This window comes from Populus nigra, chromosome 9 (assembly GCF_951802175.1).
Source record: "Populus nigra chromosome 9, ddPopNigr1.1, whole genome shotgun sequence".
Taxonomy (NCBI): domain Eukaryota; kingdom Viridiplantae; phylum Streptophyta; class Magnoliopsida; order Malpighiales; family Salicaceae; genus Populus; species Populus nigra.
In genome coordinates, this window is record NC_084860.1 from 11291389 (window position 1) to 11310698 (window position 19310).

The 19310-nt window shown below is 34.0% G+C and overlaps 1 protein-coding gene across 1 annotated transcript; it reads left to right on the top strand.

Moving 5' to 3' along the window:
- The first annotated feature begins 6775 nt into the window (after positions 1-6775).
- Positions 6776-10644, top strand: LOC133703109 (cytochrome P450 72A397-like). Its single transcript, XM_062127536.1, has 5 exons — positions 6776-7151; positions 8565-8779; positions 8921-9171; positions 9310-9697; positions 10105-10644. The coding sequence occupies exons 1-5, from the start codon at positions 6875-6877 to the stop codon at positions 10528-10530; spliced, it is 1557 nt and encodes a 518-aa protein (XP_061983520.1). The 5' UTR covers positions 6776-6874; the 3' UTR covers positions 10531-10644.
- The last annotated feature ends 8666 nt before the right edge of the window (positions 10645-19310 follow it).

Below are 19310 nucleotides of genomic sequence, written 5' to 3' on the forward strand. Positions count from 1 at the left end.
AAAATAGGAGTAATCATTTTCGATTCGGTTTGGTTTTTACCCTTAAAAAACAACCAAACCAGAAGGCAAAAAAAAAAAAGGACCCAAACCGAACCAGAACCGGTCCAAACTGACCGGTTTCGGTTCGGTTTGGGTCCGGTTTTTGAGGCCTAAAACCAGAAAAACCTATGGTTATTTTTCTGGCTTCGTAATGGGCTTTTAATGGGCTTCGTAATGGGCTTTTAATGGGTTTCTGATGGGCTTATAATTGATGTTAATAATATCTAATTTTCTTATAAGATTCCAAAATATATTTAATTTTTTTACCACTAAATATTCATTTATATTAAATTGTTATTGTCAATTTTATGTTCAATATATTTTTCACCTTCATAATTTTTTTCTCCTGCTTCAAAAGAAATTTAAATAACACATAATCACACATCAACAAGTTAAAATCCAAATTAATCTAAATTACAAACAAATGCCTTCAAAGGGCTTAAAAAAAAACAACAAATAACTTTATAATAAAACTCCAAGCCAAAAAAATAAATCTTCATTTGCACATCATCTTGATAAAAAAGGACATCAAGAACATTGCACTTTCAGCTCCTTTCAAAATTCGTTATTGAAGCATCGTCTCAATAGAGCCACTTTGATACCTAAAATTCAAAATATAGAACTATAACATGATAAATTAAATTAGAAGATACAAAATTAAAAAATAGTATTTTTACCATATATTTTGAATAAATGCTTCAACTTGTGAACTAATTATCATCTGCTACTAGATGCAACTTTCCACTGAATTCTACAAAATAAAAAATTAAACATGTTAGAATAAAAAATAAAAACACGTTAATTAATAAATTAAAAATAAAATGTGTAAGTTTATAAGAAAAATTACCTCCTTCAAGATTTTCATAGGTTTCAAAATCATTAATCAAGGTTCCATCATTAGTTGGAATTGGTTCATGATGCAACCAATTTTGACAACAAATAAGCGCTTGAACTGTTGCTGGAGATAGAGAACTTCGAAATTGGTCGAGTATACGACCACCTGTACTAAAGGCTGATTCAGAAGCCACTGTGGATATAGAAATAGCTAGAACATGTTGTGCAACTTTTGAAAATATCTTATATTTTGAAGCATTAATCTTCCACCAACATAAAATATCTAATTTATCATCATTGGGATCCTCACAACCATCAATCAAATACCTCTCAACCTCATTTCTATTTTCCACATTATCTTCCTCCTGTAAGTGCCTTTTGAATCGAGCTAAAGTATTAACATCTACCTCTATGTCATCAATAGCATCATCAACATCTTGTGTATGCCTATTATCTTCCATCACTTCATCGGCTTTCAAATAAAACTCATACAAGCTCACCAAATTATCCTTCACCTTCTTTGTAAGCAATTGTGCTTTATCATAATCATACAACTCACCAAAACAAAATTTCACATATTTCAACTTAAGACGTGGATCCAAAACATTAGCCACATATAATAAAAAATTGTGATTTGCTTCACAACCCCAATAATTCTCAAACTTTAACATCATGTTCATCGCCATTCCACTTAAAATATTATCTCTACTTTTACACAATTGCAACAAGTTTGTATGCATGTAAATCAATTCATTGAAGAAAGAATTTGATATGACATGCAATGAGCCAGAAAATCTCAATGTAACCATGTAAAAGATCTTTAAAAACTTCAGCAAAGTTCTAGCATTTTCCCAATCCTCCAAACTAGGTGGCCCTATGTTTTTTTTTATTCCCCTTTGAATCAACCTTCAAAAAGTAACTCATATACCTAGGTTCACTTTGACCTAACCTCACAAACACCTTTTCAAACTTTTCAGCAGCTTCTAACATTAGATAAGTTGAATTCTATTAAGTTGCAACATCCAAACACAATGATTTCTTACACTCTATATGCAACTTTTCTACACACTTCTTAAATGCAAGTAGCCTAGAAGGTGAAGATCTCACAAACCTAATTGCATTTCGAATCTTAACAACTGAAACATTAATCTCTTTCAAGCCATCACATACAATGAGGTTTACAATGTGTGCACAACATCTAACATGCAAATGTTCATTTGACAATATATTCGTTGGCCAATCTTTCATCATATTCTTTAAATATGAAATAGTAACACTATTAGAGCTTGCATTGTCTACTGTAACATTTAAAAGTTTATCAATCCCCCAATCTAATAAACAATTCTCAATAAATTGACCAATTGTCTCACCCATATGATTGGAAACTTGATAAAAATTTAGAATTCTTTTATGCAAATTCCACTCATTATCAATCCAATGAGCCGTTAAGGACATATAGTTAATGTTTTGGATTGATGTCCATGTATCTGTTGTTAAGCATAATCGTTGACCCTTAAGAGCTCTCTTTAATTTTTCCTTCTCTTCAACATAAAGTTTCAAACAATCTCTCATAACAGTGAAACGAGAAGGAATATCAAATCTAGGCTGCAAGGTCCTAGAAAATAATCTAAATCCCTTACCCTCCACAAAATTAAAAGGCAACTCATCAATTATAACCATTTTTACTAGTGCCTTTCTGCATTCATCATAATCATAACCTATTGCCTTAAGAGTTCCCACACTTCGATCTCCTAATTCACCCCCTGCTTTATTAGGTTCTAATACCAAAATTTTTTGCTTCTTATCAACCACAAAAGGAAACTTTTTGCATACTTTTAAATGACTCCACATATTACTTGTCCCATTAACAATAGTATAGCATGCATAATCCTTTCCACAATAATTACATTCAGCTCTAGGGGTTGAAGGATCACCATCAAGTTTTGTAAAATGATCCCAAATTTGTGAATTTTTTTTTATCATCAACATTTCTTTTCCTTGATGTAAGGACTTGAGGTTGTTTACCTTTATTATCCGTGGCAGATCCTACAGTAGTTGATGTTGGGTTAGTGTTTGAAGCTGGGGCATTGGTTGATGTTGGGGTAGTGCCAGTGGATGAAACATTTTGATTTTGAAGGTTTTCCATTTGTAATTAACAATTAAGGACATGTTAATATTTTTGCATGTTGAACTCAAAACAACAGCCAACAATAATATAGAACTCAAAAGAAATCAGCTTCAAACAGCACAAAAACACAGTAATGTTGCAGTAACAGCACATATTAACATCAGATGTTACAGTAACAGCACATATTAAAATGATAAAATCAGATGTTAAATCATAATAAATCTTCTAACCAACTGTCATATAAATTATTCATACACATCTCAAATATGAATTTTATAGAGAAACTGTATGCATCATTATATAGCCACAATAAAATTACATCCAAGAAATGCAAAACATCTACAACAGAATCAATAAAAAAGTAGGTGTGCTAACCTGAAGGTAAGGAAAGGCAATATTGTATACTTGTAGGAGGAATTTTTACTTGGTCGACAACCTGAGGCAAGATTGAAGTTTCATTAGAGATAAATATCAAAGATTTGAATAAGAATTTGCCATATAAATAAAGAGCACAAATCCAGCAGTAGTATAGCTTAGGTGTATATGTGCACACGCACATGAGACAGAGACACACAGAAAGAGAGTTTCACAGCCATTGTAAATAAAAAAATAGTTCATCTTCCCAATACATAACCTCTATGCTTACTGGTTACTACTGAAATTGGGAAGACTAAAGTGTCTAGAAGAAATAAACAATATTTTTCTCAAATAGATTATAGAAGAAAGTAAAACAAGGCAACAAGCTGTATGTCTAAAATAGAATGTCTCCACTATATATCACCAAGCCACTTGAGTCAATTTCTTAGTTGGATAGCAACACAGTAAGCCATCAAGATTTTGAGGGAGATTTCAGATTACATTTGAAATTAGACAAGATAAAATTAAATAGAACAGAACATAACATAAATGAAATGAAAGGGTTTCCCATCGTGATTTTTGGCAGTTGACTATGCATATGACCCATATACAAGTATACCACGCTAAGCAGATGATATTTTTTCTTAATAATTCACAATTACTAATTAATGAACATGCAGATCAAAAGATAATCATGTGAACTTAATTACATTTTCAACTTTTCTTTTCTTTTCTTTATTTCTGTTCATGTTTGGCTTAACCATGCATGTGAACTTTAGGATGTCATTAGTATAACTATAAACCTTGTTGGCAGTTCCAAATTCCAATCTACCAGTGAGAAAGAAAAGAAGGAAAAAAAAAGGACATACTGTTTGCGATTATCGTCTTCTGAGAATCTGACAGGGACAACGATTCCAATTTCCTTTCCAGATTTTGTTCTTTCGTCCACCTTCATTTTTACATTGTTTAAAATAATTAACAGTTTAACACATCAAAATAGAAAAATAGAAACAATATAAAATTAACAAGCAACAATTAATTAAATCTGTAATTACATGACAAGATTACCTGAGCGATGTAATCGGCTTTGATACAAGCAATAGGCTGAAGAAGCTCTGGAAGCGGTAACAGTTTCGCCACCTCACACGCATGGCGGTTTCTTTCGAGATTCAAAGAATGGTCGTTCGAAAATAGCCTAAGCTAAGTAAGCTCGTTGACTGGTGAAGAGGAGGCGAATGTTAATGGGAGGGGGCGGGGCAACTGTTAATGGCAGTAGGGGTGATCGGAGGGGGCGGTTGTGTCTGTGAATGAAAATTGAAAGGGTTGGAGGGGAGGGGGCGACTGTGTGAAAGGAAAAGAAGATAAAGTGAAAGTGCTAGAGTTGTTGAATTGAAAGGGAAAGTAATGGGAGGACTGAGGAGGCGGCTCGCGGTTTGGAGTTGGACCGCTTGGTTTATTTTTGTTTTCATTCCTAAATTGAACCGGTTCGGTTTGGTTTGGGTTGGCCGGTTCAGGCACACCAAAACCAGAAACCGAACCGAACCGAATATTTTTCTAAATATTTTAACCGTTTCAATCGGTTTTGTTTATCGGTTCGGTTTTTTCGGTTATTTTTTTTTCGGTTTTCTCGGTTAAATCAGTTTTCCGGTTTTTTTGCTCACCCTTAGTGCAAATTATGTTGTCATGTCCAATGACATATTTGTCATATTAATCACAAAATTATAGTACCGTGGGTTGTTTTACTGTAATCATAGTAGATTACTATAATAAAATTACATATTTGCTTTTGAATGGGAAGAAAAAAAGTCCTGAGATGGGGTGTTTTGATCTTTTCTATTAGCCCATTCATCATTAAAAAAATTTTTAGGATGTAGAATTTATTTTTTTGCACGATGAAAAGATTTTTTTATTTTCAAAGTTAACAAAACTTAAAGTGATTGACTAAATTTTTTTTATTTTTGTAACAAATTTTCTTTATCCTGGGAGATTAATAAATTGTTGGGCTATTGGACAATGAGTTATTTTTTTTCATTATTCATATGTAATAAAAGTATATTTTTGACCCTAGATAAGAAAAAAAATCAGGTTTGTACTTAGAGGTATTTTTATACTTTCACACGTGCTTTTAGGTAATTACCAAGGTCATAAGAGTTTTTTAGTATTTTTAAGTTAAGTTTTTAATTTTTTAATCAGAAAAGTTGTTGGTGTGTGGTAAGCACGCCAACAAGTAGATGACATCTGTGTCATTCTAATGTGATCTAGTTGCCTCATTTAAAACTTGATAAGACTCCAAAAGGAACTTTAAGTCGTCATCGTTTTAACCTTTGCACAATCCAATCAGGTATAAATAAGAAACAATGGATTGTCATATGAGAAAATCATTTTTTTAAAAGATTTATGGGGCGAAACGAAAAGGTAACACCATATTGGATCAACCTCGATCAATCTAGGTAACACCACCACATGCGTTGGCAGGGTCATGACATGACCACAACAAGCTAATATGATTTGGTTATTTGTCTCTTTCATTTTTCATTTTTTATTTTCTTCAAGGTTGGGCCTTTATTGAGCTCGGGTGTGATAAAATTTGGGACCAATTGAAAAGCTATAAAAGACTTAGGAACCAAATCAAAAATATTTAAGGAGTTATAAAAGAATTAAGGTCAAATAAAAAAATATAACAAAAGACCAAATAAAAATAAAAGAAGGTGTGTGTAATGCACACGTCAATGTGGAAAGAAGTTTGTCGTGTTTAAACCATGTGTGTAACTTTCTTTAAGCTATGATATGATGATGGATGTCCTTGATTGGATTTGCCTCGGTAGCATCTCTCTTTTATGGCATCGATGACGTAGTCATGATGTGGTGCTGATAATCTCTTTGTGTTTTTGTGTTTTTTTTCCCATGTTCTTTCTTTTTTCAATGATGTGGTGCTGATAACCTCTTTTGTTTTCTCAACCCCTTAGTTCTTGGACATGCTATGGAAGAGAGAGAGAAAAAAAAACCACAATTGTAATCTACAATAACTTATTTAACTTCCTAGAACAAAGCATAATCATGCTTTCAATGTCAAACCACGTGATCTTATAAATGGATCTTCATGTCAAACCATGTTGATCATCAGGGAAAAAAATGAAAATATCATCTAACTTATAAATGGATCTTCATGTTGAGATTCTAATGAACATTTATTTATTTATTTATTTTATCTACTCCAACCAACAATTTATTTATCTTATGAATTAATTAATTTAATGACTACAACCGTAAAGAATCCAAACAAAAGGAATATTAGTTCCAAACACTAGCAAACAAGATATGGAGATGGCCATTCACAATTGACATTTCTGCCACACAAACAGTAAAAAAATATCATTGAAACTTGAAACTTGCTCGGAAAGAAATGTTTGAAGGCAATAATATTTAATTGGTCTCTCTGCGCGCATCACCTGCCCAAAGTCTTCGCCTTATATCTCGCTCTCTCATCCATTTCTGGATTTATTTCTTCGTGTAAAAATGACAGTAACAGTCTCTTCAATTCTAGTCTCCATTGTTTATGTTGCAGTGCTAAGATGGGCATGGAGAGTTTTGAACTGGGTTTGGTTTCGGCCGAAGAAGGTCGAGAGGTGCTTGAGACAACAAGGTTTTGCAGGCAAGCCTTACCGGCTTTTGTTCGGAGACTGGAAAGAAAGTTCAGATATGTTGAAAGAAGCAAGGACCAAACCCATTGGTTTATCAGACGCTCTTCTACCTCGTGTCATGCCCTTCCTCCATCAACTGGTCAAGGATTATGGTATTCAATACGCAACCCTTTAATTATCATCTCTCTCTTAGAAAAGATGATTTTTCTTGCTAGTTAAATATTTCTCCGATTTATTAAGAAATTCCTTTTGTTTTCTATAAGGCGCCAATGATTGAGAAATTAAAACCAGTTGGTCATGATGAATTTTATTTATGTCGAACAACTTTTGTTCACCGTTTCTCAAAACTCTGTTATCATCGGTTTATTTTAATTGATAAAATATTAGTTCTTACGACTACAAAAACAATTAATTTTCCATTGGTATCATTGGGAATCAGAATGCCCAATGTGCTGACCCAATGTTTCCTTTGGTTAGTGCTGCACTGTGCTGACACAATGTTTCAGCCCATTTTCTTAATTATAGTTTTAGAGAGTTATAATATTTTTAAAACAGACCAAGTGGGTATTAATTTTCAATATTCATGGTATGCGTATTTGATCTCTTGGTAGTGTTGGTTTCCTACTGGACAGAACAGTACTAGTGACTCAATTCAAAACATATATAATAATTCATATCAAGTAAAATTAATTTAAAAATACTTTAAAATAAAAAAAACTTACATTATAATTTTTTTTTTTAAATTTTTATATTTTAAAACTGCTTCATAATAACTTCATTATCAATCTTATCAAAGATATTTTTCTCAATATATATAATCAAACATCATATTTCTATGATGTCAAAATAAATTTTAGAAAATAAAAAAAATATTATTTTTATGTATTTTCAAATAAAAAAATATTTTAAAAAACAACCGTTATCACAATACTAAATGGGCTCTGAAGATATATAGTGTGATGAAAACCAATAGTATTGTGTGTGTGGAAAAACAGGAAAAAAGAAGAAGAAGAGTAAATTGTGACTGTGTTTATTGAATGGATACATAATAGTATAGAGGTTGCATGTGATAATCTAGATGGTGTATAATGGGTGCATAGTGATTAGTTTAGGTTGTGTATAATATTACCTATTCGTGTTGTGAGGGTACAATTATGTAGTTGTGTGGGGTAACTTGATTATTTTATGATTCAAAAATCAGATTCTAAATGTTGATTTATATTTAACAAAATTAATACTTTTGTATTTATCTAGGTATATTAAAAGAATCATAACTTTATGTTTTCCTGCATGTTAAAGTAAAGTTGCATCTAGAGAAGATTATACTTTGTCAACTCTATTGATGTGTCATAAAAATATAAAAATCTATTAGAAAAAGAAATAAAAATTCTCTTACAAGAATTTTACCTTAAAGTGTGAAGCGCAATTTTTTCTGGGTTTGGATTTCTTTTGTTCATATCTCAATTTGAGCCTCGTGTATTTCCCTCAACAGAAGAATACATACATACATACACACACACACACACACACACACACTAATAAATGTGCTTCCTCTGACGATGCAGGTAAGAATTCATTTATGTGGATTGGGCCGAAACCAAGAGTGAACATCATGAACCCTGATCAGATAAAGGACGTATTCATGAAGATAAATGAATATCAGAAGCCCTCGCACCCGCTGTTGAAACCTCTAGCATGTGGACTTCCAAGTCACGAGGGTGAAAAATGGTCTAAACATAGAAAGATAATCAACCCAGCATTCCATCAAGAGAAGCTAAAGGTGATCATGATAGACTCAACTTATTTGCCTATAAGCATCCATGCTATTCGATTGCCTTGAATGAGTAGCATGCATGTTGTGCTCTCATATAGCTGTAACATAAAACTTTCGATGATGATATGTTCTCTTTGCTTGTTACAGCTTATGATACCTGCGTTTTACGAAAGTTGTAGTGGGATGATTAACAAGTGGGAGAAGCTGGTCTCTGTAGACGAGGGGTCATGTGAATTGGATATCTGGCCTGATCTTCAAGGCTTAACATGTGATGCTATTTCTCGAACGTCGTTTGGAAGTAATTACGAGGAAGGAAAAAGAATATTTGATCTCCTCAAGGAACTTATCGATCTTACAGCTCATGTTATAATAAAAGCAATTGTCATACCAGGGTACAGGTAACTCTTTATTCTGTTTTTGCTGGACATTACAATTCAGTTCCTTCAAGTTAGTCCTTGTTCAATGAGATATATCTTAAAAGTAAGAAGAAGAACAAATCAAAATCTCTTGACAACATGTTCATGAATTGCATGTAGGTTCCTGCCGATCCCATCTAATAGAAGGCTAAAAGCTATTGACAAAGAAATAAAAGCTTCTCTTAATGCTCTCATCAACAAAAGAGAGAAAGCAATGGGTGCTGGTGAAGATGCAAAGAATGACTTGTTGGATTTACTTCTGGAATCCAATTTTAGAGAAATACAAGAGCATGGAAATACGAAGAGCGTCGGAATGAGCATTGAAGATGTGATTGACGAATGTAGAATATTCTACTTTGCTGGACAAGAAACAACCACAGTTCTTCTTACCTGGACCATGGTTTTATTGGCTCAGTATCCGAATTGGCAAGCACGCGCAAGAGAAGAGGTTGTGCAAGTCTTTGGTAACAAAAAACCAGATTTCGATGGGCTAAATCACCTTAAAGTTGTGAGTATTTCTCTGCATTTGCAACTGAATTCCTCTACATCAATATTGTCTTCTTATTGTTAAGAACACAGAACATTCTTGCATTTAAAATGCAAGCTTAGGTATCCTTTGAAGAAAAAGTAAGATAGCACAAAAAAAACGTTCATGTTTTCTTTCGTTGAGTTATTAATCGGCCAAAATGACGAGGAAAAACAACCAACAGATGAGGACGCAAGCAAGGTAGGAGGTGACATCTATATACATTAAGATTGAGATTTACTAGTTCTTGGATCAACATAAACATTCTCAATGGCATGCAAATGATCTCTGTATATGCGATATTTTATTTTATCAAAGTGGATCGTCAGTCACCTTTTTAATGGATTCTTACCATGTAGTATCATTCTCTCTTTTGATGCATGTTACAGGTTACCATGATTTTGTATGAAGTTCTTAGGTTATACCCGCCGGTAATTATGCTTAATCGAGATGTTCATGAAGAAATAAAGCTTGGAAATTTGCTATTACCTGCCGGAGTGCAGGTCTCGGTGCCAACAATCCTCCTTCACCAAGATCATGAACTATGGGGTGATGATGCCTCTGAGTTCAAACCAGGGAGGTTTGCTGAAGGTGTTTCAAAGGCAACAAAGAGTCAAGTCTCATTCCTTCCATTTGGATGGGGTCCTCGAATATGCGTTGGACAGAACTTTGCTTTGATTGAAGCAAAAATGGCTTTGGCAATGATTTTACAGCGCTGCTCTTTTGAGCTCTCCCCGTCGTATATTCATGCTCCTCGCACAGTCATAACTCTTCAGCCACAGCACGGTGCTCCAATGATATTACGTAAACTCTAAAATGTTTATATGTGACGGAAAAGAGTTATCCCAGGGCATATAGTCTTGGTGTAGTTTGTAAAATAAAAAAAAAATATTTATTCTATATTAGAAAAAAAAAACATTCTCTTGTAATGTTTTTAAGTGTGAGTTTTTATTGTGTTTTTAAGATAATGTTTTTACGCTTCTAAGCCAACTCCATATTTGTTTCCATCTTAAACTTTCCTAACAATTTTAAGGTGTTTATTTTGATGGAGACAAATATAAATTCTAGCGTAAAAGTTGCTAAGGATGTCAAAATTCAACTAGATCGATTTGATGGTACGAATTAAACAAGATGGATGGACAAGATGATATTCCTGCTTACTTCATTAAAGATTTACTACATTCTTGATCTGAATCTATCTGCATTACTTGAACTACAAGAAGATGAATCTGCCACTATTAAGACTGCAAGAGTAAAACGTGAAGAAGATGAAGTGCTTTGTCGAGGGCATATACTGAATACTTTGATCAGTCGATTTTATGACATCTTCTCCAAATTAAAGTCGCCAAAAGAAATTTAGGTTGCCTTGGAGACATACTACAAGCAGGAAAAATCAGGTTCTGATCATTTTCTTGCTTTAAATTTTTTTGAGTATGAGATTACTGATAATAAGCCAATCATGGATCAAGTCCATGAAATTCAAATGTTGATATCAAAACTTAGTGATTTGGATATAAAAGTTCCTGATTGATTTCAAATGGGGGCTGTTTTATCAAAACTTCCTCCATTCTGGAATGAATACAGGAAGAAGATGTTGCATTCTACAGACAATTATACCTTTGAACAGTTTCAAACACACTTGCAAATTGAGGTTCAATCTTGTATGCGTGAATTGCAAGCAACAAATTCTAAAAGTGAATTTGATTACTGAAACTGGTTTGATAATGACTCAAAACAATTTAAAAGTGCAAAAGAAAGGAAACAAATTCAAGAAGAAATACAATGCTAATTAGAAGCATAGAGTTTGTTTCCATTATGGAAATAAAGGGCACTATGTAAAAGAGTGTAGATTCAAGAATTTCAACAAAAAAGGTAGTTCTTTCAAAGTGAATATGATTGAAAAAGACGAAGTCAGGGAGTTAGTTGCCATGGTTTCAAACATTCAAATTGGAATGATTAGTGGCTGGATTCTGGTGCAACAGTTCATGTTTGCAACAATGAAGCATGATTCAAGACTTATAAAGAATTGAAAAAACCTGAAGAGGTCTTGATGGGCAACCATAATTCTGTCAAAGTTTTGGGGAAAGGAACTATTGAGTTGTACTTTACTTCTGGACAAAAAATGTCTTTACTCAATGTGTTTCATGTTCCTAAAATTAGGAAAAACCTTGTATCTGCTAGTCTCTTGAGCAAGAAAGGTTTCAAGATTGTTTTGGAGTCTGATAAGGTTATTGTTACTAAGAGTGGGATGTTTGTCAGAGAGGGTTATTCCTGTGATGGCATGTTTAAATTCAGTATTAATAAAATCAATGTTATTTCTGCTTATATGGTTGAATCTACTTCTCTTCTTTAGCATGCTAGATTAAGACATCTAAATTATAGATATTTGAAATATATGTGTAAGCATGATTATATTTCATATCAACATAATAATAAAAACAAATGTGAAGTATGTATTCAAGCAAAGATGACAAAGAAGCCTTTTCCTAAAGTAGAAAGGAATTCTCAATTACTTGAGTTGGTCCATTCTGATATATGTGAAATAAATGGTATGTTAACAAGGGGTGTGAAAATATATTTCATAACTTTCATTGATGATTATTCTCGTTTTACCTATGTTTACTTGTTAAGAACTAAAGATGAAGCATTTGGAAAATTCAAGGAATTCAAGAAAATGGTAGAAAAACAAAAGGAAAGGCAAATTAAAGTTCTTAGAAGTGATAGAGGTGGAGAATACTTTTCTAAGGAGTTTTCTATATTTTGTGAGGAAAACAGAATAATCCATCAAATGACAGCACCCTATACACCACAATATAATGGACTTGCTGAAAAGAAAAATAGGACCTTAGTGGATATGGTCAATGCCATGCTTTTGAATGCTAACTTGCCAAATAATTTATGGGGTGAAGCCTTACTTACCGCATGTCATATTCATAATAGAGTACTATTTAAAAAATCAAATATTTCTCCTTATGAAGCATGAAACAGTAGAAAACCAAATCTGAATTATTTTAAAGTGTGGGGGTGTGTAGCTTTTTATAAAAGTTCTGATCCTCAAAGAACAAAATTAGAATCCAGAGGTCTTAAGAGTGTTTTTGTTGGTTATGCACAAAATTCAAAGGCTCATAGACTTTTGGATTTAGAAACTAATGTGATTGTTGAATCTATACATGTTGAATTTATCGAATATAAATTCATAAGTGATTCAAATGTGTAAGAACCAAATCTAAAAGTAATGACTCCTAGCTCAACGTTAAGTGAAAAACATAAAAACTTAGAAGTAATAGGTTCAAGTGAACCTAGAAAAAGTCAAAGAGTTAGAAAGGAAAAACACATAGATACATATTTCATTTCTACTGATTCAATTGTATTTTTAGTGGAAGGTGATAGAAATACAATATTAAAAAAGACACCTATGATCCTAAATATAGAAGATGATCCAAAGACATTCGGTCAAGCTATGTCTTCTAGGGATGTTGCTTTTTGGAAGCGATAAATGATAAAATGGATTCAATATTGTCTAACAATACTTGGGTCTTAGTAGATTTACCTTCAGGTTCTAAGCTAATAGGATGTAAGTGGGTGTTTAGAATAAAATACAATACCGATGGTTCTATACAAACCTTCAAGGCAAGATTGGTTGCCAAAGGTTTTACTTAAAAGGAGGGTGTTGATTATTTTGACACTTATTCTCCAGTGGCAAGAATTACATCAATTAGAGTTTTATTTGCATTAGCATCAATTTATAAATTGTATGTTCATCAAATGGATGTAAAGACGACTTTCCTAAATGGAGATTTAAAGGAAGAAGTATATATGGAACAACCTGAGGGTTTTATACTTCCTGGAAATGAAGAAAAAGTCTGTAAATTGGTAAAGTCTTTATATGGTTTTAAACAAGCTCCGAAACAATGGCATGAAAAGTTTTACAAAGCAATTTTATTGAATGATTTTCATCACAATGGTGTTGATAAGTGTATGTATTCCAAATTTACAAAAGATTTTGGTGTGATTATTTATCTCCATGTAGATGACATGTTAATATTTAGCACCAATATGATTGGAATAAGTGAAACCAAAAGGTATCTCACTTCTATCTTTAAAATGAAAGATCTTGGTGAAGTAGATACAATTTTAGCTATCAAAGTTAAAAAACATAGTAATGGCTATGCACTTAATCAATCACATTATATTGAGAAAATGCTTGATAAGTTTCAGCATCTCAATATAAAGGAGGATAATATCCCATTTGACTATAGCATGAAGTTAAATGATTATTGTGATAAAGCGGTAGCACAACTAGAATATGCTAGTGCCATTGAAAGTTTTATGTATGCTATGCATTGTACAAGACCACATATAGCTTTTGCTATATGCAAGTTATTAAGATATACAAGCAAGTCGAATACAGATCATTGGAAGGCTATTGCAAGAGTCTTTGGTTACCTAAAAAGAACGATCGATTTAGGCTTGTTTTATTCTGATTTTGCAGCTGTGATGGAAGGAATAGTGATACAAGTTGGATGACTAGTTCAAGTGATAATAAGTCCACATCAGGATGGATTTTCTCACTTGGAGGAGATGCAATATCTTGGGCATCTAAGAAACAAACATGCATCTCTCATTCTACCATGGAATCAGAATTTATTGCTATAACTGTTATGGGTAAAGAAGCAAAATGGCTAAGAAATATGTTTTTTTATATTAAGTTGTGGCCACAACCTATGTCAGCTATTTCTTTATACTGCGATAGTGAAGCAACTATGTCTCGAGCTTATAGTAACATTTACAATGGTAAGTCAAGACATAAGCATTCGATATGGATATATTCGAGAGTTGATTACAAACGATGTAATCACCATTATCTATGTGAAGTCTGTGAATAATTTAGCAGATCCGCTTAGACATGGTACGAAAAACAACTAATGGAATGGGGTTGAAACTTGTTATGAAAGATACCAGTAATAAGAACCCAACTTCGGATTAGCAAGAAGCTTATCTCTTATTTTAATGGGTAATAACAAGTTACTGTTTTATATCTATTGGACACTGATAATTAATTTGAGTCCCTATTCTGATAGTATTCAATGTGTTCTAGGATGAGCGTGGACTCTTAATGAAATTTAAAGTTTGTGTCTAATATAATAGAGACATGTATAAATCCACCTATATGAATATAAAAGTGGTGCCGCTTTTGACAAGAGTTAGGGTTTTCTCTTGTAAATATTCATGAAAAAAAATTATGATTTTAGCACATAGCCATAATAGTGCTAAACAGTTGTAAACCTCTTTAAGAGTTTGGATAGTATTATGTGTGTAGTATCTTTTATTCTACAATAAAAGTTTTGGTTTAATCTACGGACATCAATAACTTTAGTAGGATTCAAGTTCTAACACTAATTGAATGTTTAAATTGCAAAATACCTTCTTGTAAGCATAATTCTATCAAGTGAAAAGACCTTTGTTGTAACCCAATTTTGGCCTATTGGTTTTTAATTTAATTTTTACGGGGTTTAAAATGTAAAATTAAAAGATCAGAGATTTGTTTCGATGAAAAATGTGATTTGTCAGCTTGCATGGAAACTAGGGACTACAATGTGCTTTTGTCATTCTATCCGTATCTTTAAGATAATCCTTACCTTCAAGATAATGATAGTTGTTTGCTTTCGAATTCAATTCTAATTCGAACTTCAAAAAAAAAAAGAGTTTGATTGAGATTTACTTCTCGCAAGTGATGAGACTCTTGCACTATAAATACTAATCTCAGTGTATGCAGAAAAAGAGGGAGGATGATTAGAGAGAAACCCTAAAAGAAGAGAACCCAAGAGGAGGCCATTACCAGAAACCCTAAAAGAGAGAAACATAAAAAAAGGGGGCGGCGAACCCTATACTAGTCGCCGCCCCCCTTAACCTTTTTTTTAGCCCAGTCTCCCTTGACTTCGCCTCCAACAGTCGCACGCCTAGGTAAGTTTCCTTCCTTGCTTGCTAAATGATGCAACCATATTATTCAATAGTTTCACCCACATTTAACTAGTGTTTTGCCTATGTTTTATATATAAAATGCCTTGATATTCTTTGTTTTATGTTTTGAAGGCACTTTTGGATGAAAGATGCAAAAAGGAGTAAATTGGAGATAATTGGCAGATTTGACCTTCAGTCGATGTTTTGTGCAGAGCGTGAGCTCTAGAGGTTGAAATGAAGTGATTCCAGTGGAATTAAAAAGGTAACATCCATACCTTTCTGGACATCTAAGGCAAGAAAATAAAATAAGGAAGAGCATGGAAATCGCAGCCTTCAAAGTCAAATCTCGCAATCTGCCAGTGTTGACCTTTGGCCATTCCAACTTGAATATCTGGAGCTACAGAAGTCCAATTGATGCAAACTCAATTTTGTTGGATTCATGACTCAAATTTATATAAACGCTCAAAATTGCAGCAAAAAACGATGTCATATGAGGGAGATATGATTTTTCAAAGATGACATCTGAATTCTGCCAGCAAACAGGTTTCGTGAAGAAACGAGTCCAAATGACATTCCGAAGCATTTAAACCGATATCCAAGTTTTTATTTCAGCAATTTAGCTCCTCTAAATCAAAGCTTGAAGATTTCATGCAAGGCTATTTCTCCTTTTTAGGAAAATAGTTATTGAAGTACTTAAATGTAAACAGTCTACTTAATGGAGGACTATTTTGTAAAATAGAGACCTAGGGTTTCCTAGGATATAAAAAGAATGAGAGAAGAGAAGGGGAGCAGCCAGCCAAGGAGAGAAAAACGCCCCCTTCCTCTAAGAAACCCTAAATTATGCATTCTTTCTTCTTTTTGATTAGTTGTTCAACAAACATGCAAGGCTAAACACTTTTTCTTGGTTGCAAGGACACGGAAACCTTCGGATTTCAAGAACTGTGAGATTTATTTTACCTTTTCTTTTCAGTTTATATGATGAATATGTTTGTTCTCCTATGCTTATTTTTCCTATGATTGTTTATTTTAATTGCTAGAGCGGACTCTAAGTTATTATTGTAGACAATCTATTGTTAAGTTTGATATCAAAACCGGAGTTGTGGTATATGAACTTGTGAAGCAACTGAGTTTAATAATTGTGGCGGATCTACGTTATTAATCTTAGGGAGAACATTCAATCAAATCAAACATAGACTGCGGACAGTTATGTTTTCTTGATTAATCAACTTATCTAGTTCTTAAGGCTGCCATTGAATTAAATTACTAGTGCGGACACTGTGGTTGTTTGATGGTTAGGGCTAGTTATACGGCGGATCCGTTAACTAACCAATGTTAAGAAGAGATAAATATTCAGAATATAAATTGATGTTTCGTTTCCATGATCAGTTCTGATTTCTGTAGGTGGATGTGTGCTTGTGACCAAGGTTTGTTCTCTTGATAATTTTCTGATTTTATTAAATTTAGTTTGATAGTTTTCTGTTTTCTTTTGCTTTAGCCTAGATAACGTCCAACCCCCCCCCCCCAAATTGCATATCATCTAGCATAAAAATCTGACTTGAATCTTCCTCGTGGGATCGACCCCTTGCTTGCTCTATACTATCTTGTGTGTTGTGTTTGAAGCTAGGGTAATTAATTTGTGCGACCGCGACATCGCAACAAATTTTGGCGCCGTTGCTGGGGAAGTAATTTTAGTTGATTCTTGTGCTATTATTTTTATTTGCTGTGATTGTTATTTCTTTTTCTGAAAAAAAAAAACAGAATTTTTGTTTGCTGCGGTACTGTTCATTACGGCAGCGGTACTGTTCAAAACAGATTGTTTGGTGGAATTAGGTATCGGTCATTTGTTTCCTGAAGGGAAACGACGTTCTAAACAGGACTAGTGGTAAACCACTAGCCCCACCCTATCGAGGCCAAATTCCGCTGTTTTCTAGGGTTTTTAGGCAGTTTTTGTTTTCTACCGTAGGATTTTCGTACAATTTGCATTGTTTTTGATCTCTTGTGTGGTTGGTTTATTTTGAATTTTCTTGATGATTTATGCCAGTAACCCGTTCTACTAATCAAATTCAAGTGCATTTGGATCTCGAAATAGAAAAAACTTTACGCAGGTTACGAAAGGAAGCTCGCCTTAACACCATGGCTGTTGCACGACAACAAACACTCAAGGAGCTTGCTGCTCCTAACGTGGAAAATCAGCCATTGTGCATAAACATCGACAATAATGTAAACTTTGAGCTCAAATCTGGTTTTATACATTTGCTACCAACTTTCAATGGTCTTGCAGGAGAAGATCCTCATACTCATCTCAAGGAATTCCATATGGTTTGCGTTGGCATGAAACCGAATGGAGTTGATGAAGAACAGGTTAAGTTGAAAGCTTTCCCTTTCTCTTTAAAAGGGGCAGCAAAGGTATGGCTTTTCTCCATTCTCCCAGGTTCAATTGGAACGTGGAATGGCATGAAGAAGATCTTCCTTGAGAAGTATTTCCCAGCATCTCGAGTTGCCAACATAAGGAAAGAAATATGTGGGATTCGACAATCTCATGGAGAGACACTTTCCGAGTATTGGGAAAGATTTGAGCAACTGTGCATTCAATGCCCTCATCATCAAATACCCGATCAGCTGCTCATTCAATATTTCTATGAAGGATTGATGCCTACTGACCGTAGTATCATTGATGCTGCAAGTGGAGGGGCATTGGTAGATAAGACACCCGAGGCTGCACGCCAATTGATCTCAAACATGGCAGCCAACTCGAAACAGTTTGGCACTCGTGGAGACTTTGCAAATAAACGAGTAAATGAGATAAGTATTTCTAACCTTGAGAATAAAGTTAATGATCTTACTTCTCTTGTGCGTTCTTTGGCTTGTGGCAATGTACAGCAGGTGAAAGTTTGTAGCATATGCTCCTTACAAGGACATGCTTCAGATATGTGCCCAACAATGCAAGAAGATTACATTGAACAAGCTAATGCAGTTGATGGAGCATTCAATGGACAACCTCAGCGTAAGTATGATCCTTTTTCCCACACGTACAATCCTGGATGGAGAGATCATCCCAACCTACGGTATGGGAACCAGCCTCAACAAGGCAATCAAGGCCGACAATTCCATCCCCATGGATTTCAGCCCCAACAGAATTATCAAGCAAGACAACCCCCTTCATTCACAAACTCCAATGTTATGGGGTCGTCATCCAGTGATGATCTTCGTGAGATGATGAAAACTTTGGCTTCTAACACTGTGACCTTGCAACAAAATGTCATGTCTTTTCAACAGGAAACAAGGTCAAGTATTCACAACTTGGAGAAGCAAATGGGGCAAGTAGCTTCAAGTGTGGGGAAATTGGAAGCACAAATGAATGGAAAATTGCCCTCCCAAGCATTGAATCCAAAAGAGAATGTTAGTGCGATCATGCTGCGAAGTGGGAAAGAACTTGAAGAGAAAAGGTCGAAACAAATTGAGATGGAGGAAGAAGAAGAGATAGAAACTGAATTGAGTACAAAAAAGAAACATCCTTCTCCATCACAAATTGAAACCACGACCAACACTCTAAAGGTAAGTCCTCAATCAATGACTTCCAGTTTTAAAACAATTCCACCCTTTCCTGTGAGTTCTTCTAGGTCAAAGAAAGAGG

What these genes read in the sequence shown, in the direction of transcription:
- LOC133703109 (XM_062127536.1), top strand. Translation starts at nt 6,875, where the DNA reads ATGACAGTAACAGTCTCTTCAATTCTAGTCTCCATTGTTTATGTTGCA. An exon ending in TCAACTGGTCAAGGATTATG is followed by an intron (nt 7,152 to 8,564) that starts GTATTCAATACG and finishes CTGACGATGCAG; the next exon opens with GTAAGAATTCATTTATGTGG. An exon ending in TCCATCAAGAGAAGCTAAAG is followed by an intron (nt 8,780 to 8,920) that starts GTGATCATGATA and finishes TGCTTGTTACAG; the next exon opens with CTTATGATACCTGCGTTTTA.